The 24,727-nt window shown below is 52.2% G+C and overlaps 1 protein-coding gene across 1 annotated transcript in view; it reads left to right on the top strand.

Moving 5' to 3' along the window:
- LOC119974282 (guanylate-binding protein 1-like) overlaps positions 1-24,727 on the top strand; it is an 84,004-nt gene that overhangs the window by 14,013 nt on the left and 45,264 nt on the right. The window contains exons 2-3 of the mRNA XM_038813054.1: positions 4,830-4,939; positions 16,130-16,299. Coding sequence (XP_038668982.1) covers positions 4,830-4,939; positions 16,130-16,299 — 280 coding nt within the window. The remainder of the gene's footprint in view (positions 1-4,829; positions 4,940-16,129; positions 16,300-24,727) is intronic.

Below are 24,727 nucleotides of genomic sequence, written 5' to 3'. Positions count from 1 at the left end.
TTCCTCAGCCTCTCCATCTCTCACCTTCCTCGGCTTCTCAATCTCTCCCCTTCCTCAGCCTTTCCATCTCTCCCTTCCTCAGCCTCTCCATCTCTCCCTTTCCCAAATCTCTCCATCTCTCCCTTCCTCAGCCTCTCCATCTCTCCCTTCCTCAGGCTCTCCATCTCTCCCCTTCCTCAGCCTCTCCATCTCTCCCCTTCCTCAGCCTCTCCATCTCTCCCCTTCCTCAGCTTCACCATCTCTCCCTTCCTCAGCCTCCATCTCTCCCCTTCCTCAGCCTCTCCATCTCTCCCCTTCCTCAGCTTCACCATCTCTCCCTTCCTCAGCCTCCATCTCTCCCCTTCCTCAGTCTCTCCATCTCTGCCCTTCCTCAGCCTCTCCATCTCTCCCTTCCTCAGGCTCTCCATCTCTCCCCTTCCTCAGCCTCTCCACCTCCCCTTCCTCAGGCTCTCCACCCCCCCCCCCCTTCCTCAGCCTCTCCATCTTTCCCCTTCTTCAGGCTCTCCACCTCCCCTTCCTCAGCGTCTCCATCTCTTCCCCTCCTCAGCCTCTCCATCTCTCCCCTTCCTCAGGCTCTCCACCTCCCCTTCCTCAGCCTCTCTATCTCTCCCCTTCCTCAGCCTCTCCATCTCTCCCCTTCCTCAGCCTCTCCATCCCCTTCCTCGGCTCTCCACCTCCCCTTCCTCAGCCTGTCCATCTCTCCCCTTCCTCAGCCTCACCATCTCTCCCTTCCTCAGCCTTTCCATCTCTCCCCTTCCTCAGCCTCACCATCTCTCCCTTCCTCAGCCTTTCCATCTCTCCCCTTCCTCAGCCTCTCCATCTCTCACTTTCCTCAGCCTCCCCATCTCCTCCCTTCCTCAGGCCTCTCCACCTCCCCTTCCACAGCCTCTCCATTTCTCCCCTTCCTCAGGCTCTCCACCTCCCCTTCCTCAGCCTCTCCATCTCTCCCCTTCTTCAGCCTCTCCATCTCTCCCCTTCCTCAGCCTCTCCACCTCCCCTTCCTGAGCCTCTCCATCTCTCCCTTCCTCAGCCTCTCCATCTCTCCCTTTCCCTAAATCTCTCCATCTCTCCCCTTCCTCAGCCTCACCATCCCTCCCCTTCCTCAGCCTCTCCATCTCTCCCTTTCCTCAGGCTCTCCATCTCTCCCCTTCCTCAGCCTCTCCATCTCTCCCCTCCTCAGGCTCTCCATCTCTCCCCTTCCTCAGCTTCTCCATCTCTCCCCTTCCTCAGCCTCTCCATCTCTCCCCTTCCTCAGCCTCTCCACCTCCCCTTCCTCAGCCTCTCCATCTCTCCCCTTCCTCAGCCTCTCCACCTCCCCTTCCTCAGCGTCTCCATCTCTCCCCTTCCTCAGCCTCTCCATCTCTCCCCTTCCTCAGCCTCTCCATCTCTCCCCTTCCTCAGCCTCTCCACCTCCCCTTCCTCAGCCTCTCCATCTCTCCCCTTCCTCAGCCTCTCCATCTCTCCCCTTCCTCAGCCTCTCCATCTCTCCCCTTCCTCAGGCTCTCCACCTCCCCTTCCTCAGCCTCTCCATCTCTCCCCTTCCTCAGGCTCTCCACCTCCCCTTCCTCAGCGTCTCCAATCTTCCCTTCCTCAGCCTCTCCATCTCTCCCCTTCCTCAGCCTCTCCATCTCTCCCCTTCCTCAGCCTCTCCATCTCTCCCCTTCCTCAGGCTCTCCACCTCCCCTTCCTCAGCCTGTCCATCTCTCCCCTTCCTCAGCCTCACCATCTCTCCCTTCCTCAGCCTTTCCATCTCTCCCCTTCCTCAGCCTCTCCATCTCTCACTTTCCTCAGCCTCACCATCTCCTCCCTTCCTCAGGCTCTCCACCTCCCCTTCCACAGCCTCTCCATTTCTCCCCTTCCTCAGGCTCTCCACCTCCCCTTCCTCAGCCTCTCCATCTCTCCCCTTCTTCAGCCTCTCCATCTCTCCCCTTCCTCAGCCTCTCCACCTCCCCTTCCTGAGCCTCTCCATCTCTCCCTTCCTCAGCCTCTCCATCTCTCCCTTTCCCTAATCTCTCCATCTCTCCCTTCCTCAGCCTCACCATCCCTCCCCTTCCTCAGCCTCTCCATCTCTCCCTTCCTCAGGCTCTCCATCTCTCCCCTTCCTCAGCCTCTCCATCTCTCCCCCTCCTCAGGCTCTCCATCTCTCCCCTTCCTCAGCTTCTCCATCTCTCCCCTTCCTCAGCCTCTCCATCTCTCCCCTTCCTCAGCCTCTCCACCTCCCCTTCCTCAGCCTCTCCATCTCTCCCCTTCCTCAGCCTCTCCACCTCCCTTCCTCAGCGTCTCCATCTCTCCCCTTCCTCAGCCTCTCCATCTCTCCCCTTCCTCAGCCTCTCCATCTCTCCCCTTCCTCAGCCTCTCCACCTCCCCTTCCTCAGCCTCTCCATCTCTCCCCTTCCTCAGCCTCTCCATCTCTCCCCTTCCTCAGCCTCTCCATCTCTCCCCTTCCTCAGGCTCTCCACCTCCCCTTCCTCAGCCTCTCCATCTCTCCCCTTCCTCAGGCTCTCCACCTCCCCTTCCTCAGCGTCTCCAATCTTCCCCTCCTCAGCCTCTCCATCTCTCCCCTTCCTCAGACTCTCCACCTCCCCTTCCTCAGCCTCTCCATCTCTCCCTTCCTCAGCCTGTCCATCTCTCCCCTTCCTCAGACTCTCCACCTCCCCTTCCTCAGGCTCTCCATCTCTCCCCTTCCTCAGCCTTTCCATCTCTCCCCTTCCTCAGCCTCTCCATCTCTCCCCTTCCTCAGGCTCTCCACCTCCCCTTTCTCAGCCTCTCCATCTCTCCCCTTCCTCAGCCTCTCCATCTCTCCCTTCCTCAGCCTCTCCATCTCTGCCCTTCCTCAGCCTCACCATCTGTCCCCTTCCTCAGGTTCTCCATCTCTCACCTTCCTCGGCTTCTCAATCTCTCCCTTCCTCAGCCTCTCCATCTCTGCCCTTCCTCACGCTCTCCATCTCTCACCTTCCTCGGCTTCTCAATCTCTCCCCTTCCTCAGCCTCTCCATCTCTCCCCTTCCTCAGGCTCTCCACCTCCCCTTCCTCAGCCTCTCCATCTCTCCCCTTCCTCAGCTTCTCCACCTCCCCTTCCTCAGCCTCACCATCTCTCCCTTTCCTCACCCTCTCCATCTCTCTCCTTCCTTAGCCTCTCCATCTCCCCTTCCTCAACCTTTTCCCTTTTTTCTCTCTCCTTCCTTTCTTAAACACTGGGGTGACATTAACTACATCCCAATCTTCAGGAAACATTTCAGAATCTATAGAATTTTGGAAGATGATCACCACTCCATCCATGATCTCTGTAGAAATCTCATTCAACATTCTGGCTCATAGACTATAGGTCCACGATATTTACCCACTTTGAGTTCAATTAATGTCTCATGTGTTACTTTAAAAAAAAAGAATATAAACATTGATTTCTTTCAGTTCCTCATTCTCGCCAGTCTCTTGGTTCTCTAGTTTTTCTCGGAGTTATTTATTTTATTTAAGCCCCAGATGAGGTGTACTTTGATTTTCAGAAGGCTTCCAATGAGGTCTCACATAAGAGGTTAGTAAATAAAATGAGTGCACATGGAATTGGGGCTAATATGCTGGCATAGATTGAGAATTGGTTAATGGACAAAAAGCAAAGGGATGAACCGGTTATTCTCAGGTACTGCGAGGATCAGTGCTTAGACTCCAGTTGTTCACAATCTATATCAATGATTTGGATGTGGACCAAATATCCATTTTGGTAGGAATAACAGAAATTATGTGAGATTGGTAAATGTTGATGTCCAAAGAGAAAGGTTGTCCATGTTCATGAATGACTAAAATCTAGCACGCAGGTACAACAGTCAGTGAGGAAGGCAAATGGTACATTGGCCATTTTCTGTAAGAGGATTTGAGTACAGGAGCAAAGAAGTTTTGGTAAAATTGTACAGAGTCTTGGTGAGACTACACCTGGAGTATTGTGTACAGTTTTGGTCCCCATACCCAGGGAGGTTATATTTCCTAGAGACGGAATGTAGCAGAGGTTCACTATGATGGTGGGATTGCCCTATGGGGAGGGATTGAGGAGCTTGGGCCTGCAAGTGACTCATTGATGTTTACCACATACTTACAGGACTTGACAGGGACAATGGAGAAAGGATGTTTACCCTGGTGGGCGAAGGGGTCTACAACCAAGGGACATAGATGTAGAATAAAAGGAAGGCCTTTTACGACTGAGATGTGGAGGAATTTCTTCACTCAGAGCGTGATGAATCTTTTGGATTGTCTACTCCAGAGGCATATTAAAGCTCGGTATGTTCAGTATCAGAGATGAATACATTTCTAGACATTAAAAATATCAAGATCATGGAATTTACAGTGCAGCAGGAGGCCATTCGGCCCATCGAAATTCTGCACCAGCCCTTGGAAAGAGCACCCTCCCTAAGCCCACACCTTCACCCTATCCCCGTAACCCCACCTAATCTTTTTGGACACTAAGGGCGATTTAGCATGGCCAATCCACCTAACCTGCATGGCTTTGGACTGTGGGAGGAAACCGGAGCACCCGGAGGAAACCAACGCACACACGGGGAGAAAGTGCAAACTCCACACAGACAAGTGACCCAAGCCGGGAATTGAACCTGGGGCCTGGGACCCTGGAGCTGTGAAACAACTATGCTAACCACTGTGCTACCTTGCCCATGGGTATAATGCAGAAAAATGGTGTTGAGGGAGAATATCTGCCTTGATCCAATTGAATCGTGGAGCAAGCTTGATGGGCTGAATGACCTATTTGCGCTCCAGCTTATATTCCAACGTTCTGATGTTCTTCTCTATCTCTTACCTTCCCCAATGTTTCCATCTCCCAATCAGGAGGGTGACACCACCGAAATCAGGATAAGTGCCCTCGCTCTGATTCTCAGCAACATCTTCATCTATAACAGCAAAGGCACGATTAACGAGGAGGCCCTGGACAAACTGCAGTATCCTTTTTGTGCATTCTTGAGGACCAGTTTAATTTGGTTTGGAATTGGGAAAGTTTGGCTCTGCGCATGGTTCGGTTTCAGGAATGGTTTGTTTGGGGGGGGGGGGGGGGGGGGGATTGTCTTCAAAGAGGAACAGCTGTTGATCTTTTGCAGAAATTGTGACTCAGTCACAATAGTGACTCACCAACCGCAATTTTCTACATAGAACAAAGAACCAAGAACAAAGAAAAGTACAGTACAGGGACAGACCCTTCGGCTCTCCAAGCCTGCATTGACCATGCTGCCCATCTAACCTAAAACCTTCTAACCTCCGGGGTCCGTAACCCTTACTTACTGTATATTTCCCACTTGTATAAGACCTTCCCAAATGCATTACCTCACATTTTTCCAGATTAAACTACACCTGCCATCTCTCCGCCCAAGTCGCCAAACGGTCTATAACCTCCTGTATCCTCTGACAGTCCTCATCGCTCTCCGCAAATCCACCAATCTTTGTGTCGTCTGCAAACTTACTAATCAGACCAGTTACATTTTCGCCCAAATCATTTATATATACTACAAATAGCAAAGGACACCGGACAGCACGGCGGCACAGTGGTTAGCACTGCTGCCTCATGGCACTGAGGTCCCAGGTTCAATCCCGCCACAACCCAAAGATGTGCAGGGTAGGTGGATCGGCCATGCTAAATTGCCCCTCAATTGGTAAAAATGAATTGGGTACTGAAATTTATTTTTTAAAATAGCAAAGGACCCAGCACGGAACCCTGTTGAATACTACTCATCACAGCTCTCCATTCGGAAATGCATCCTTCCTCTGCTACTCTCTGTCTTCTATGACCGAGCCAGTTCTTTATTCATCTTGCCAGCTCACCTCTGAGCCTGTGTGACTTCACCTTTTGTACCAGTCTGCCTGGAGGAACCTTGTCAAAGGCTTTATTGAAGTCCATGTAGACAACATCCACTGCCCTTCCTTCATCAATCATCTTCATCATTTTGTTACTTCCTCCAAAAACTCGATCAAGTTAATGAGACACAACCTTCCTTTTACAAAACAATGTTGCAACTCGTTAATATGTCCATATGGGAGTAAATCTTGCCTTGAAGAATCCTCTCCACTAATTTCCCTACCACTGATGTAAGGCTCACCAGCCTGTAATTACCTGGATTATCGTTGCTACCCTGCTTAAAGAAAGGAACAATATTAGCTATTCTCCAATCCTCTGGAGATACAAAGATTTCTGTCAAGGCCCCAGCAATTTCCTTCCTTGCCTCCCTCAGTATTCTGTGGATAAGCCCTGTGGATTTATCTACCTTAATATTTTTCAAGACAACCAACATCTCCTTTTTGATCTCAATGTGACCCAGACTATCTACACATCCTTCCCCAGACTCATCATTCACCAAGTCCTTCTCTTTGGTAAATACTGATGCAAGGTACTCATTTAGTACCTCACCCATTTCAAAGAATCATAGAAAAATACCGTGCAGAAAAGGCCGTTTGGCCCATCGAGTCTGCACCGCCGCTTGAAAGATCTGCCAATCCTAATCCCATTTACCAGCACCTGTCCCATATCTTCGAATGTTAAGACGTGCCCTGTGCTCATCCAGGTACTTTTTAAAGGATGTAAGGCAACCCACCTCTACCACCCTCCCAGGAGTGCGTTCCAGACTGTCACCACCCTCTGGTAAAACGGTACAGTATTTCCTCAAATTCCCCCTGAACCTCACACCTCTCACCTTGAATTTCTGGTCCCTCATAACCGACCCTTCAATTGAGGGGAACAGCTGTTCCCTATCCACCCTGACCATGCCCCTCATAATCATGTACACATCAATCAGGTCGCCCCTCAGTCTTCTCTGCTCCAGCAAAAACAACCCAAGCCTATCCAACCTCTCTTTATAACTTAAATGTTCCATCCCAGGCAACATCCTGGTGAAGTGCCTCTGCACCCGCTCCAGTGCAATCACACCCTTCCTATAATGTGGCGACCAGAACTGAACACAGTACTCCAGCTGTGCCCTCACCAATGTTCTGTATAACTCCAACATGACTTCCTTGCTTTGGTAATCTGTGCCACGATTGATAAATGCAAGTGTACCATATGTCTTTTCACCACCCTATTAACTTGCCCTTCCGTCTTCAGAGATCTATTTGCAAATATGCCAAGGTCTCTTTGTTCCTCAGGACTTCCCTGTGTGGTGCCATTCATTGAATATTTTCTTGTCAGATTTCTTCTTCCAAAGTGTAACACCTCACACTTTTCAGGACTAAATTCCATCTGCCCATTGGACCATCCAGTCTATATCTTCCTGTAACCTCAGACTCTCAGCCTCACTGTTAACCACTCAGCCTATCTTTGTGTCATCCGCAAACTTACTGATCCTACCCCCCACATAGTCATCATTTATATGAATGACGAATAATAGCGACCCAGCACAGACCCCTGTGGTCCGCCACTGGACATTGGCTTCCAGTCACTAAAGCAGCCGCCTGTCATCACCCTCAGTTTCCTACAGCTCAACCAGCTGTGAATCCACCCTATCAAGCTCCCCTGTATCCCATGAGCATTTGTCCTCTTTGTAAGTCTCCCATGTGGGACCTTGTCAAATGCTTTGCTAAAATCCATGTAAACAACATCAACTACACGACCCTCATCTACACACTTAGTCACATGCTCAAAAAATTCAATCAAGTTTGTGAGGCATGACCTCTCTGACAAAGCCATGCTGACTATTCCTGATCAAACCTTGCCTCTCCAAGTGGAGATAGATTCTCTCCTTCAGAACTTTCTCCAGTAGTTTTCCATTAGTTTCCTCTGGTTCCACGCATAGATACCCTCCCCTGTCCTTGAGTGGGCCAACCTTTTCCCTGGCAACCCTCTTTCTCTTTACATACGTGTAAAAAGCCTTGGGATTTTGCTTAATCCTGTTTGACAATGTCTTTTTGTGACCGCTTTTAGCCCTCCTGACTCCTTGCTTAAGTTCCTTCCTACTTTCCTTATATTCCACATATAAGTCTGTTCCCAGCCTTCAGGCCCTGACAAATGCTTCCTTTTTCTTTTGGACTAGGCTCACATTATCATAGAACCATAGGAGTTACAGGGCGAAATTCTCCGCCCCCCACGACGGGTGGGAGAATAGCGGGAGGGCCTTCCCGACATTTTTGCCGCCCTCCCGCTATTCTCCCCCCCCCCCCCCCCCCCCCCCGCCGAAGTCCCGACCCGAATCGCTGCCGCCGTTTTTTTACGGCCGGCAGCGATTCTCAGCTGTTAGATGGGCCGAAGTCCCAGCCCTTTACGCTGTTTTTACGAACGGCAAACACACCTGGTCTTACCATTCGTAAAAACGGCGTGACTAACTCGCTATTAATAACCATGGCACCGATTGGCACGGCCGTACCACGGCCGTGCCAAGGGTGCCATGGGCCCGCGATTGGTGGGCACCGATCGCGGGCAGCGGGCCCGATGCCCGCGCACTACTTGTCCTTCCGCCGCCCCGCAGTATCCATTCGCGGGGCGGCTGAGGGGCAACCCGGCCCGCGCATGCGCGGGTTTCGCGCAAAAACGTGATGACGTCACCCGCGCATGCGCGGGTTGGAGTCTTCCAAACTGCGCATGCGCGGCTGACGTCATATGACGCGTCAGCCGGCGCTAACTCCGGCAAGCGGGCTTAACGATTTTCGTTAAGCCCGTCTTGCCGGAGCCTACGGCGTCGGGCTGCTAGCCCCGACCGGGGACCAGAATCTGTTCCCGGTCGGGAAGGGGCGCGCTGCCGTAAAACCCGCCCGGGTTTTACGCCAGCTTTACGATTTCTCCCGTTTTGGGAGAATCGCGCCCACAGTCTCTCGTTATCCAATGTTCACAAAACTTGACATCCTTATCCTTCTTTCTCACAGGAACATGCCGGTCCTGAATTCCTATCAACTGACATTTGAAAGCCTCCCACATGCCAGATGTTGATTACCCTCAAACAGATGCCCTCAATCTAGATTATTCTGTTCCTGAAAAATATTGTTATAATTAGCTTTTCCCGATTTAGCACCTTCACCCAAGAACTACTCTTATCTTTATCCAACAGTACCTTAAAAATTACTGAATTATGGTCACTGTTCCCGAAATGATCTCCTACTGGTGACCACCTAGCCGGGCGCATTCCCTAATACAAGATCCAGTACTGCCCTTCCCTAGTTGGACTATTGAACTTCTTTTTTAAAAAATATTTTTTATTCAAGTTTTCACAAATTGTCAACAATAAAAATAACACAAAGAAAAAAAGAACAAACCCTCCCCCCATATACACAAAGAATAAATCAACAAAGATAAACGATATAAACGCAAATATACACACCCAATCAAGGAAAACAAACAAACCCTCCCCCCGCCCACCCCCGGGTTGCTGCTGTTGTTGACCATCGCCTACCGTTCCGCCAGAAAGTCTAGGAACGGTTGCCACCACGCCTGAAGAACCCTTGTACCGATCCCCTTAAGGCAAACTTGACCCTCTCCAATTTAATAAATTCTGCCAAGTCGTTAATCCAAGACTCCACGCCTGGGGGTCTCGCATCTTTCCATTGAAGAAGAATCCTTCGCCGGGCTACCAGGCGCAAAGGCCAGAATACCGGCCTCTTTCGCCTCCTGCACTCCCGGCTCCTCTGCCACCCCAAATATTGCGAGCCCCCAGCTCGGCTCAACCCTGGATCCAACCACCCTTGACATTGTCTCTGCTATGCCCCCTCAGAAGACCTCCAGCACTGGGCAGGCCCAGAACATGTGGGTATGGTTTGCTGGGCTCCCTGAGCATCTAACACATCTGTCCTCTCTCCCAAAGAACCGTCTCAACCTTGCCTTGGTCATATGCGCCCTATGCAGCACCTTGAATTGTATTAAACTGAGCCTCGCGCAAGAGGAGGAATTTACCCTCCCCAGGGCATCCGCCCACGTGCCCTCGTCGATCTCCTCACCCAACTCCTCCTCCCACTTACCCTTCAGCTCCTCCACCGAGGCCTCCTCCTCCTCCTGCATCACCTGATATGTTGCCGATATCCTCCCCTCTCCAACCCATGCCCCCGAAAGCACCCTGCCCTGGACCCCTCGTGGCGGCAGCAGTGGGAACTCCACCACCTGCCGCCTAACAAACGCCCTTACCTGCATATATCTGAAGGTGTTGCCCGACTGGAGGCCGAACTTCCCCTCCAGCTCACCCAGACTCGCGAATTTCCCGTCCACAAACAGATCCCCCATCCTTTTAATGCCTGCCCTGTGCCAACTCAGGAACCCCCCATCCATTCTCCCCAGGATAAACCGGTAGTTCCCCCGTATCGGGGACCACACCGAGGCCCCCACCTCCCCCTGTGCCGTCTCCATTGTCCCCAAATTTTGAGGGTAGCTGCCACCACGGGGCTCGTGGTATACCTCGTTGGAGGAAGCGGCAGCGGCGCCGTCTCCAGCGCCTCCAGGCTCGTCCCCACACAAGACGCCATCTCCAACCTCTTCCATGCAGCCCCCTCCCCCTTCATTACCCACTTGCATATCATCGCCACGTTGACGGCCCAATAATACCCACAGAGGTTAGGCACCGATACCCACAGAGGTTAGGCAGCGCCAGCCCCTCCTATCCCTGCTCCGCTCCAGGAACACCCTTCTCACTCTCGGGGTCTTATGCGCCCACACAAACCCCAAACAATCCTGTTGACCCGCCTGAAAAAGGCCTTAGGGATCAGGATAGGGAGGCACTGGAACAAGAACAAAAACCTCGGGAGCACCGTCATTTTGACTGACTGCACCCTGCCCGCCAGGGAGAGTGGCAGCACATTCCCCCTTCTTAAACTCCTCCTCCATCTGCTCCACCAGCCTTTTAAAGTTAAGCCTGTGTAAGGCCCCCCAGCTCCTAGCTACCTGTATCCCCAGGTACCTAAAACTCCTCTCCGCCCTCTTCATCGGGAGCTCCCCAATCCCCCTCTCCTGGTCCCCTGGGTGCACTACGAACAGCTCGCTCTTCCCCATATTGAGCTTGTACCCAGAGAAATCCCCAAACTCCCTAAGGATCCCCATCACCTCTGGCATTCCCCCCACCAGGTCCGCCACGTACAACAGTAGGTCATCCGCATATAGCGACAGCTGATACTCCCCCCCCCCCCCCCCACTATCCCCCTCCAGTTCCTCGACTCCCTCAGCGCCATGGCCAGGGGTTCAATCACCAGCGCAAAGAGCAGGGGGGACAGGGGACACCCCTGCCTTGTCCCCCGGTGCAATCGGAAATACTCTGACCTCCTTCTGCTCGTAGCCAGACTCGCCACCAGGGGCCTCATATAGCAACCTCACCCACCTGACGAACCCCTCCCCAAACCCGAACCTTTCCAACACCTCCCACAGGTATCCCCATTCCACCCTATCAAAGGCCTTCTCCGCTTCCATCGCCGCCACTATCTCCGCCTCCCCTTCCACTGCCGGCATCATTATAACATTTAAGAGCCTCCGTACATTCGCATTCAACTGCCTCCCTTTCACAAATCCTGTTGATCCTCATGTATGACCTGTGGCACACAGTCCTCTATCCTCATGGCCAGTATGTTTGACAGCAACTTTGCATCAACATTTAAGAGTGAGATCGGCTTATATGACTCACACTATAGGGGATCCTTGTCCCGCTTCAGGATCAGGGAGATCAGCGACCTAGACATCGTCGGGGCAGAGGCTCCCCCTTCCCTTGCCTCGTTGAAGGTCCTTCCCAACAGCGGGTCCAGCAGGTCCGGGTACTTCTTGTAGAATTCAACCGGGAACCCATCTGGCCCCGGTGCCTTCCCCGTCTGCATGTTCCCTATCGCTTTGACTAGCTCCTCCAGTCCAACCAGCGCCCCCAACCCCGCCACCGGCTCCTCCTCCACTCTCGGAAATCTCAGCTTGTCCAGGAAGCGATCCATCCCTCCCTCCTTCACTGGGGGCTCTGACCGGTACAGTTCCTCGTAAAAGCACCTGAAGACCCCATTGATACCCACCACACTTCATACCGTGCTCCCTCTTCCATCCCTAACTCCCATAATCTCCCTAGCTGCCTTCCGCTTCCGAAGCTGGTGCGTCAGCATCCGGCTCGCCTTTTCTCCGTATTCATATACCGCCCCCTGCGCCCTCCTCCACTGCGCCTCCGCCTTCCTGGTGGTCAATAAATCGAACTCGGCCTGGAGGCTACGCCGCTTCCTCAGCAATCCCTCCTCCGGGGCCGCCGCGTACCTCCTGTCCACCCTCACCATCTCCCCCACCAACCTCTCCCTCTCTCTCCTCTCCCCCCTCTCCTTGTGTGCCCTAATGGAGATTAGCTCTCCTCTGACCAACGCCTTCAGCGCCTCCCAGACCACCCCAACTTGCACCTCCCCATTATCATTAGTCTCCAGGTACCTCTCTATACACCTCCTGACCCGCCTGCTCGCCTCCTCGTCAGCCAGCAACCCCACCTCTAGATGCCACAGCGGACATTGGTCTCTCTCCTCCCCCAACTTGAGGTCCACCCAATGCGGAGCGTGATCAGAAATGGCTATCGCCGAATATTCCGTGTCCTCCACCCTCGGAATCAGCGCCCTGCCCAAAACAAAAAAGTCAATCCGGGAGTAGGCCTTGTGGACGTGGGAGAAGAATGAAAATTCCCTAACCCCCGGCCTCATAAATCTCCAGGGGTCCACCCCTCCCATCTGGTCCATAAACCCCCTCAACACCTTGGCCGCCGCCGGCCTCCTACCCGTCCTGGACCTGGAGCGATCAAGTGCCGGGTCCAGCACCATGTTGATATCCCCCCCCCCCGATTATTAGGCCTCCTGTCTCAAGATCCAGAATCCGGCCCAACATGCGCCGCATGAAGCCCGCATCGTCCCAATTCGGGGCGTATACATTGACCAGCACCACCCGCTCGCCCTGGAGCTTGCCACTTACCATCACATACCTACTGCCATTGTCCGCCACAATGCTCGACGCCTCGAACGACACGCTCTTCCCCGTCAAAATCGCCACCCCCCCCCCCCCGGTTTTTTGCATCTAAACCCGAATGGAACACCTGCCCCACCCACCCCTTTCTCAACCTTACCTGATCCGCCACCCTCAGGTGCGTCTCCTGAAGCATGGCCACAACCGCCTTCAGCCCCCCTCCCCTCCCTTGCCCACAAGCAGGCTCACGTCCTTCCCCTTCCACTCCCAGCGTGGGAAAAAGTCCGTACTTCCCAGCTCCGGCCCCACCCCCTTCAACCCTTAGCACGGGAAAAATCCCGCGCTTTCCACTTGGCCGCAGCTCCTTTTTCAGGCCCAATCTCACTAACCCCATCTCAGGCCCCCCCTCCCCCCGTGAAGCCCCATCATCCCCTACCGGCCATCAACCCCCGAAGCTGTTTGCCTACCCCACCCTCACGAGCCCATCCAGCGGGCCTAATCAAAATAATGCCCTATCAACCCCCAGAAAACAAAGAAAGAACCCCCCCTCGGAAAACAACACAACAATCCCAAACCATCCCCCGACCCTCAGTCTGAGTCCAGTTTTTCGGTCTGAACAAAGGCTCAGGCCTCCTCCGGGGACTCAAAATAATGATGTCGGTCCTTGTGGGTGACCAACAGACACGCCGGCTGTAGCATGCCGAACTTCACCCCTCTCCTATGCAGCACTGCCTTCGTACGATTGTAACCGACACTCTTCTTCGCCACCTCCGCACTCCAATCCTGGTAGATCCGGACCTCCGCGTCCTCCCACCTGCTGCTCCGTTCCTTCTTGGCCCACCTAAGCACACACTCTCGATCAGCAAACCGGTGGAACCGCACCAGCACCGCCCGCGGCGGCTCGCTGGGCTTGGGCTTCCTCGCCAGCACTCGGTGGGCCCCCTGCAACTCCAAGGGCCCCTGAAAGGCCCCCGCTCCCATCAACGAATTCAACAGGGTGACCACATAGGCCCCTATGTCCGATCCCTCCACCTCTCCGGGAGGCCCAGGATCAGCAGGTTCTTCCACCTCGACCGGTTCTCCATCTCCTCGAACCTCACCTGCCATTTCCTGTGGAGCGCCTCGTGCGCCTCCACCTTCACCGGCAGGCCTAGGATCTCATCCTCGTTCTCCGAGACCTGTTGCCGGACCTCCCGGATCGCTGCCCCTTGGGCTGTCTGGGTCTCCAGCAGATTATCGAGTGAGGCCTTCATTGGCTCCAGCAGCTCTGCTTTTAGTTCCTTAAAGCAGCGCTGGAGCAACTCCTGCTGCTCCTGCGCCCACTGCATCCACGCTGCCTGGTGTCCGCCCGCCGCCACCTTGGTCCTCCTCCCTCGTACCTTTCTTTGCTGCAATGCCGCTTTTTTGATCGCCCAGCTCCTGGTCCAATCCATACACCAGCAGAAGAATGTTGCTGTCCCCTTCCCACACCGGGAAAAGTCGAACAAGCGCCGTTGCGGGCCCTAAAAAGAGCCCAAAAGTCATTTGCTAGCGGCAGCTGCTGAACGTGTGACTTAGCTCCGCATAGCCGCACTGGAAGTCCGACTATTGAACTTCAAGAAGCCCCCCTTGTTGCATTTGGTCCCTTGTACTTTACGAAGTAACTCACCAAACTCTTCAACATGTCCAAACCAGGATCCTATTATTCCTTCTTGTGTGGTAAGATGGTAATCTGATACAGAGCACGTTATCATGGAGTCTTGCTACTCCTCTGGAACTTACATCTAGCACTGACTAATTACATGTACGTCATATTACCCTCTCAATCTTCTTCTCAAGATGGCCCGATGTGTCTCCCTTTATACCGGGGTCCCAGGTCACATGATCTTGGTCTGGAGACCGCATGGTGTGCCTGTACCGCCACCTGCTGTTTGGAGGTCGTACACCATCCAACTGTGATATAGCCCATAGGGATGTCACCACACCCCTGGATGCTCCTTACAAACTCTGCCCTATCCAAGCCCCTAGCACTAAGTGAGTCCCAGTCAATATAGGGGAAGTTAAAATGACCCACCACAACAACCCTGGTGCTTTTACGCCTTTCCAAAATCTGCCACCATATCTGCTCCTCGTTCCCCACTGGCTGTTGGGAGGCCTGTAGTAAACCCCCAACATTGTTACTGCACCCTTCCTATTCCTGAGTTCTCCCCATATTGCCTCGCAGCATGAGCCCTCTGAGGTGTCCTCCCTCAGCACAGCTGTGATATTCTCCTTAACCAGTAATGCAACTTCCCCACCCCTTTTACATCTGCCATCATCCCATCTGAAACATTTAAATCCTGAACATGAAGCTGCCAATCCTGTCCTTCCTTAACCAAGTCTCTGTAATGGCAACAACATCGTAGTTCCAAATACTAATCCAAGCTCTAAATTCAGCTGCCTCACCTGTTACACTTCTCACATTGAAACAAATGCACTTCAGACCACCAATCCCACTGTGTTTTGCAACCAATCCCTGCCTGTGCTTCCTCTGAGTCTTACTGGCCCTATTCTCTGGATCCCCTTCAGTTATTTCACCTTCTGACCTATTTCCCCGGTTAACCGCCCCCCCCCCCCCCCACAACCCCCACACACTAGTTTGAACCCTCTTGTGTATATCCCAATTTAAGCTCTTTCTTTGTTCCTCTCCTAGTCTTCCCTCCCTCTCACTGACTGAACGACATCTCTCTACCCTTCTCCATAACTGTATTGAGTTACAACTTTATCTGCCTGTCTCCCTGACTTTCTCTCGCTCTGAATTTGTCTCTCTCAATCTCTTTGTTTTTCTCACAATCTCTTCCAAAATCTTCTTTTATCTTTCTAAACTTCTTTGTCTCGCCTTGCCTCTCTGCTTTCCTTCCTCCCTCTGCATTCTGGGCCTCAGATCCTGACTGAAGAATCTTCACTTCATTACAAGTGGTTCCATTGTGAAGCCCTTGAAACATGGTGCGGATACGGGTCAGGATTTTGTTTTATGGGGTGTGAGTATTAACTTAAATACTGCCCAGGATGAATATAAGCAGTGTGTATTTTCAGGGTTAATAATGATCAACCTTGTTCCTCCCAATATTTGGATGGTCAATGTAAAATGTAGACAACATTGAGTTGTAAACAGATAGACATGCTGTGAATTCAATGTAAAATAATGTCCTGATCTTGCACTGCGCTGAAGGTTGGGGGGGGGGGGGGGAGGGGGAATGTTATCATTTAGCCAGGTATAATAAGTGGTGGACAGTATATTTCCCTTAATGACCATCAGATTCATCACCAAGATCTCGAACTATGTTGAGATACGTCCTAATACCGGTGAGGAGAGGAAATGCCCTGAGTTTCTCTGGTGTGTTCGCGACTCTGAGTTGAATCTGTGGATGGATGGCTTCAGACTGATTGCAGACGATTACCTGCTATCTATTCTGACCATTGGGCAAGGTAAACACTGTGACAATAGAGAGAATCCAAGGTATAAGCATCGAGTAACAACATTGAGAACTCGCATGCATATAACATCTCTGATAGACCTTAGGAGCACCCAAAGCACCTCACAGCCAATGGAATACTTTCAAAGTGTAGGCAATGTGGTAATGTAGAGAAAGCAACTGTCAATTAATGCACAGCAAGCTGCCATAAATAACAACACGAAAATGACCAGAACATCCATTTTAATTCAGCAGGGTTGTACATTCTCTTTGACAGCCCGGTTGATTGGAGGTGTCCAAAATACAGCTTTTATTGCTAATAATTCACTTAGTACACTTGCATAAGAACTGAATCAAACCTTAGATCAAAATAATACGTAAACTGGTCAGACAATAGTGAAAAAGTGTTAAAGCATAAACGTATGAAAAATATAAAGAAATTACTTTGAAAACAAAGTAATGTTACAGATGATTAAAGAGTTCCAAAAAGCAAGAATTCAGAACAGAACATTAATCTTATGGTCTTACTCTTCAGGGAAACCGTATCTATAGTTTAGCCCCTTGTTTATTTTTCATGAGTTCTAATTCTCAGCTGAGGCTTCCTGATTTGTTCAAATAAGTGTCAATTACTTAAAAGACTATTAATTAATTAAAAATTGGTCATTTACTCAAGATTAATTTATGTTTCCCTGGCTTAATCTAATATCTTCATGCACTTTCTCACAAGACTAGAGTCTTTTGCACTTTCTCACAATTCTTTGTGTCATGGCTAGCCATCAACCTCACGATCGTCACTTGCTTGTCACTTGCTGTTAAATGTCTTTTCAATACAATAGCTTATTCATATTACGTTTCTTTAGGTAGCGTTTACATAGAACATTGAAATAATGTCTGTATCTTGCAGACATGACCTTAAGTTCAACAGTTTATTCATTATCAAGAACAGTGACTATGGGCGCAATTCTCCGCTGCCCACGACGGGTCGGAGAATAGCGGGAGGGCCTTCCCGACATTTTTCCCGACCTCCCGCTATTCTCCCCCCCCCTCCCCCCCCCCCCCCCCCCCCCCCCCCCCCCCACGGCCGCCCCACGACACGAATTGCTGCTCGCCGTTTTTTAAGGCGAACAGCGATTCTCCCCAGGCCGATGGACCGAGTTCCCAGGCCTTTACGGCCGTTTTCACGAGCGCAATCACACCTGCTCTCACCGTTCGTGAAAATGGCCGCAAAGTGCCGTTCAGAACAACCATGGCACCGATTGGCACAGCCGCATCACGGCCGTGCCAAGGGTGGCATGGGCCCGCAATCGGTGCCCACCGATCGCGGGCAGCGGGTCCGATACCCGTGCACACTTTGTCCCTCCGCCGCCCAGCAGGATCAGTCCGCGGGGCGGCTGAGGGGCATGACGGACCGCGCATGCACGGGTTTGACGCATATGCGCAATGACGTCATCCGCGCATGCGCGGGTTGGAAACGTCCAATCTGCGCATGCGCGGCTGACGTCATTGTGCGCGTCAGCCGCCGTTACTCTTGCCGGCTGGGCTTAGCGACGTTCGCTAAGCCTGCGATGCCGTTCTTCATGGGGCTGCGCTGCTAGCCCCGACCGGGGGGGAGAATCGGGTTCCGGGAGGGGGCGCGGAGGCTGCCGTGAAACATGGCCAGTTTCACGGCAGCCTTTACGACTCTCCGCATTTGCGGAGCATCGCGCCCTATATTTTTACAGACTAGGTATTTTCTTTAAAAATCATTCTATTCCCTACCCATATACTCAGTTAATATCTTAAAGACAGCAAACAATTAAAAAAATCTATCAAGGGTGAACACCCCCTGCTCTCCCTGGAGATTGAGTCCAGTAAATCAATTATGTCCATCAGACAGGGAAAACGGGCATCAGCTTTATTGTCTCACCCAAAAGGTTGGCTCCTCTGACAGTGTAGCACTTCCTCAGTACTGGCCCTCTGATAGTCTGGAGGCACTTCCTCAGTACTGACCTTCTGACAGGTGGAGGCACTACCTCAGTACTGACCCTCTGACAGTGCAGCACTCCCTCAGTACTGACCCTCTGACAGTGCAGCACTCCCTCAGTACTGACCCTCTGATAGTGCAGCACTCCCTCAGTACTGACCCTCTGACAGTGCAGCACTCCCTCAGTACTGACCCTCTGACAGTGTGGAGGTGCGACCTCAGTACTGACCCTCTGACAGTTCAGCACTGTCTCAGTATTGACCCTCTGACAGTGCAGCACTCCCTCAGTAAAGACCCTTTAACAGTGCAGTACTCCCTCAGTACTTAACTTCTGATAGTGCAGCACTCCCTCAGTACTGATCCTCTGACAGTGCAGCACTCCCTCAGTACTGATCCTCTGACAGTGCAGCACTCCCTCAGTACTGACCCTCTGACAGTGCAGCACTCCCTCAGTACTGACCCTCTGACAGTGCAGCACTCCCTCAGTACTGACCCTCTGACAGTGTGGAGGTGCAACCTCAGTACTGACCCTCTGACAGTTCAGCACTGTCTCAGTATTGACCCTCTGACGGTGCAGCACTCCCTCAGTAAAGACCCTTTAACAGTGCAGTACTCCCTCAGTACTTAACTTCTGATAGTTCAGCACTCCCTCAGTACTGATCCTCTGACAGTGCAGCACTCCTCAGTACTGACCCTCTGGCAGTGCAGCATTCCATCAGTACTGACTCCGTGACAGTGCAGCACTCCCTCAGTACTGACCCTCTGACAGTGCAGTACTCCCTCAGTAGTGACCCTCGGACAGTGCAGCACTCCCTCAGTACTGACCCTCTGACAGTGCAGCGCTCCCTCAGTACTGACCCTCTGACAGTACAGCACTCCCTCTGACCCTCGGACAGTGTGATGCTCCCTCAGTACTGATCCTCTGACAATGCAGCACTCCCTCAGTACTGATCCTCTGACAGTGCAGCACTCCCTCAGTACTGACCCTCTGACACTGCAGTACTCCCTCAGTACTGACCCTTTAACAGTGCAGCACTCCCTCAGTACTGACCCTCTGACAGTGCAGCACTCCCTCAGTACTGACCCTCTGACAGTGCAGCGCTCCCTCAGTACTGACCTGCTGACAGTGCAGCACTCCCTCAGTACTGACCCTCTGACAGTGCAGCACTCCCTCAGTACTGACCCTCTGACAGTGCAGTACTCCCTCAGTACTGACCCTCTGACAGTGCAGTTCGTCCTCAGTACTGACCCTGCGACTTTGCTGTGCTCCTTCAATACTGGCCCAGATTATGTCAGCCTGGAATTAACATTCATGTTTCTGGAGTGGGGCTTTTAAATCAGAAATGCGACCCTTTTCACTGACATCAGGCTGAAATGTTTCCGACACCAGTGGCCGAGTAAATGAAAAAAATCTGATTCAAATTTACGCTACCTCGTCACCCAGAGGCTTTGCTTTTCCGCCATCCAAATGCAAATTGTTTCCAGAGATGAGGGTTTATTTTATGTGGAGATATTGAGCAGTTTAGGCCGATACTCTTTCAACCTTAGAAGAATAAGGGGAGTTCAAATTGAGGTATGTAAGATGATAAAAGCTATGGATAAAGTAGACGTGGAGCGATGCTTCCTCTTGTGGGGCATTCTAATTTGAGAGGTCATAGGGCATGATCCGATGGCCACGTTGCGCTGGAAAAGCAGCTTCCCGCAGCGCTGCATGGCTGTTGAATGCCGGGAGACTCCGCCCACAATGGGTGAGATCAGTTTTTAGCAAACCTGCCTTTTTGAGCGAGACAGTAAGTCTCACTCTAATGTGCGGATCCCCAAGGTACCTGAGACTTTAGAATTTAACCCCTTCACTTCAGAGACCTCGGGTGAACATTGGGAGTACGAAACACTGTCCGAGTCACAGGGAGGAAGTCGGAAGGGAAGTCGCCTGTGGATCGAAACTTCTTCGTGAAGCGGGTACTGCTCGACTGCTGCGGGTTTCAAGCAACAGATGTCATCTGCTTGCAAAATTCCCCAAACAACGGTTATTTCGATGCCACCTTCAGGAATGTTGTTGCTTGCATCAAGTTCTTGGATGTGTTTAAAGAAAAAGGCAACCAGAGCCCCCTGTCTATCCTGACTGCGGAGCCTCTGTTCACGCTACCGTCACAGAGAAACCGGGTTGTTACGCTGCACATGTTCAACCTCCACGTCCCCGTGTCTGATGTGCTTACGTTCCTCGCCAGGTACGTCGACTTGAAAAGTGACAGCGTGAAACTAAAGGACACCTTTGGCATCTGGACAGGCGAGCACCAGGTCAAGGTAACCCTGAGAACGGACGGCAATGGAACCATCTTGCATCCACCCTCCAGTTTCGCCATTGGAGGAAATCGAGGCTTCCTCTACTACGGGGGGCAGCCACGAGTATGTCACACCTGTGGCAAAACGCGACACATGGCCGCCAACTGCAACGTCACCTTCTGCAAAAACTGCAAGCAGGAGGGGCACATGACAAAGGACTGTAAGGAAGACAAGTACTGCAACCTGTGTGGGGAGGCCGGCCATCTTTACAGGGCCTGCCCAAAACGTGGGGCAACCTATGCGCAAATCATCAGCGGTGGAGTCAAAAAGGCAACCACAGAGGAGGTTCAGGCACCCTCCATCGACAAAGACACCACACCACAGAATGCTGAAATTCTACAGAAAGGCCCTCAACAGAATGTGGAGGCCCCAGCACAGCCTGACAAAACAACCCCACTCCCATCTGGCGAGGAACACGCGACAGCCGAGGATGGAACAAAGATTGAAGAGCGCTGGGAAATGGCGAGCACAAAAAAAGGAAAGAGGAAACTGAAAAATGAAACAAAGAAACCCCCGACGGGGAATGGTAAAAAGCGGCAACTCAACAGCGCCGACAACTCCTGCGATGAAGGCGAGCAATCTAAGAATAGACCTCAATTAAAGAGGCAAAGCACCAATGTGGAAAGGGATGCACAGAACCCCCAGATCACAGACAGGAACGAAAACAAAACCCGCCCAGAGCACCAACCTCTGGACAATGGGAACCAGCCTGCTCAAGGCCACACTGAGGACAATGGCAGCTTCCTTAACCCTGCAACTGTAAAACATTTTGAGAACACCACCGGCATGCTGGGAAACTATGAACAGCTGGAAAAACCAACTGCCATAGACTCTGGAATCTGAGACTGGTAAATCTACTCTTTTTAAAATGGGTTTTAAAATTGCATCTGTTAACGTGCGAAGTATTAAAGACACTTTGCGGTGTGTAGCCACACTCGGCTACTTAGAAAATGTGAGAGCCGACCTACTGTTCCTGCAGGAGTGTGGGATTCCACACCTCAGCAACTACAGGCGATGGTCGAGGTGGTGGTCCCACGGGCCATCCATCTGGTCTGGAGGAAATGACTGTCGTTCCTCCGGCCTGGGTATTCTGCTACGGGGAGGCAATTTCACCATCTCTGACGTTAAGGAGGTGGTGGGTGGACGCCTCCTCGTAGCAGACGTCAAATACAAAAACACCCCTATCAGACTTATTAACGTGTATGCCCCGGCCGTAAAAACTGAGCGGATGGCTGTCCTTCAGCAACTACCACTGCTGTTGGCCACCTCCAAGCCGGTCATCCTGGGCGGTGACTTCAACTGCATCATCGATGCGGCTGGACGATCCGGCAGAGCTGACAGCAAACTAGACGCTACGTCCAGACTCCTGATGAAAACGGTAAAAGACGCCAAGCTGCTCGACGTCTTCAGCAACCCTGCAGACGGAGCGCAGCGTAGATACACATGGTCACGGCCAGATGGGTCCGTCCATTCCAGAATAGATTTCTTTTTTGTGTCCCGTGCTTTCACGGTCAGGCCCACCAACGTCAAGCCGGTGTTCTTCTCTGACCACTGCCTCCTACTGGCTGACTGCCACCTGCAGGAAAACCAGGGGGTGGGCAGGGGGACATGGAAGTTAAATGTAAAACTGTTGACCCCAGAGAACCTCCAGGAACTCAAAAGGGATTACAAAGGTTGGAGAACCGTGAAACCCCTCTTTGAGTCTCCACATCTCTGGTGGGAAGCAATCAAGGGGAACATCAAAAGGTTCTTCATCCTCAAAGGCGTTCAAAAGGTGAGAGAGAGACGAGGGATCATGTCCAGGCTCCAGAAAAGCATGCAAAATTTACTCCAGCTGCAGTCGATGGGGGTTGATGTCAAGGAGGATCTCCAAGAGGTGAAGGGCCAGCAAGCCTCGCTCTACACCTCGGAGGCCTCCAAGGTTATCTTCCGGTCCAGAGTCCGTTCCGTGGAGCAGGATGAAAAGTGCTCACGCTTCTTCTTCCAGAAGGTACACAGGGACACCTCTGTGATCAGCAGCCTGAAGGAAGAAGATGGCTCTGTAAAGACATCGCAGCCTGACATCCTGAGGATCAGCCAATCCTTTTATGCCAGACTGTATGATCTGAAGCCAACAGACAGTACTGTTACCCAGACCTTCCTGTCGTCTATCACGGAGGTCTTGGACGACAATGAGGGGGAAAACCTGGACAAACTATTAACTCTGGACGACCTGACAAAGGCCGTCAAGTCCTTTGAGACGAGTAAAACTCCCGGAAGTGACGGCTTACCGGCTGAGTTGTATTTGGCTCTGTGGGACTGGATGGGCCCTGACCTATTGGAAGCGTACGAGAGTATGCTTCTGGAAGGCAGCATGTCAGAATCCATGAGGAAAGGCATCATCACCCTCATCTACAAGCAGAAGGGGGAAAGGGAAGAAATTCGAAATTGGCGACCCATTTCACTGTTAAATGTGGATTACAAAATCTTAGCCAAAGTCAGCGCCAATCGGGTCTGCTCTGGAGTCGGTGATCCACCCCGACCAGACCTGTGCTGTACCCGGCAGGAAGATCTCTGACAGCCTCGCGCTGCTCAGGGATACGATCGCCTACGTGCAGGAAAGGAGGGTGGACACCTGCCTCATCAGCCTTGACCAGGAGAAGGCCTTTGACAGAATATCGCACACCTACATGATGGATGTGCTCTCCAAAATGGGGTTTGGGGAGGGAATTTGCAATTGGATCAAACTGCTCTACACAAACATCCATAGCGCAGTCTCAATCAATGGGTGGGAATCAGAAAAGTTCCAGATCAAATCTGGAGTCAGGCAGGGCTGCCCTCTCTCCTCGGCCCTGTTTGTATGCTGCATAGAACCTTTTGCTGAGTCCATCAGGAAGGATCCGGGTATGAGAGGGGTGATGATCCCAGGCAGCGGAGGCGTGCAAGTCAAAGCCTCCCTGTACATGGACGACGTCGCCATCTTCTGCTCGGATCCCGCGTCTATACGCAGGCTCTTGGACACCTGCGACCAGTTTGAACTGGCCTCAGGAGCCAAGGTAAACCGCGGCAAGAGCGAGGCCATGTTCTTTGGAAACTGGGCCGACCGGTCCTTTGTCCCCTTCACGGTCAGGTCAGATTACCTGAAGGTGCTGGGGATATGGTTCGGAGCGGCTGGGGCGTGCACCAAAAACTGGGAGGAGCGCATTGCTAAAGTAAAACAGAAACTGGGCTGGTGGGAGCAACGCTCCCTCTCCATTGCGGGCAAAACCCTGGTCATCAGGTGTGAGGTACTCTCGGTGTTACTGTACGTGGCGCAGGTCTGGCCCATCACTTGGACCTACGCCGCAGCAGTCACCCGGGCCATCTTCAAATTCATTTGGAGATCCAAGATGGACCGGGTCCGAAGAGACATAATGTACAAGCCTCTAGATAAAGGAGGGAGGAATGTACCCAACGTCGCCCTCATCCTGATGGCCACCTTTGTGTGCAGCTGCATCAAGCTGTGCGTAGACCCCGGGTATGCAAACACCAAGTGTCACTACATACTGAGGTTCTACCTGTCCCCGGTGTTACGAAGGATGGGCCTGGCCTCATTGCCGCGGAACGCGCCAAGCTGTTGGACCGTGCCGTACCACCTGTCCTTCGTGGAAAAGTTTTTGAAGAAAAACACCTTTGACCACAAAGCAATGAAGCAGTGGTCAGCACATAATGTCCTCGAGGCTCTCAGGGAAAAGGAGACTGTGGAGGACGTTGGATGGTTCCCTGAGCAGACTGTCAGAGTCATCTGGCAGAACGCCTCATCACCAGAACTTTCAAACAAGCACCAAGACCTCGCTTGGCTGGTGGTGAGAAGGGCCCTCCCTGTCAGATCCTTCATGCACACCCGAAGGCTCAGCATCAATGCACGCTGCCCTCGGAGTGGCTGTGGGGGAGATGAGACAGTCACACACCTCCTTGTGGAATGTGCCTTTGCAAAGAAGGTCTGGAGAAAGATGCAGTGGTATCTGTCAAGGTTCATCCCGAGCAGCTCAGTAACACAGGACTCTGTGCTCTACGGACTGTTTCCAGGGACACACACTGAGACAAATATCAACTGCTGCTGGAAGGTCATCAACTCGGTGAAAGACGCTCTTTGGTCTGCCCGAAACTTGCTGAT

Source organism: Scyliorhinus canicula, chromosome 12 (genome assembly GCF_902713615.1).
Source record: "Scyliorhinus canicula chromosome 12, sScyCan1.1, whole genome shotgun sequence".
Lineage (NCBI taxonomy): Eukaryota > Metazoa > Chordata > Chondrichthyes > Carcharhiniformes > Scyliorhinidae > Scyliorhinus > Scyliorhinus canicula.
This window is presented reverse-complemented; position numbering and strand designations above follow the sequence as displayed.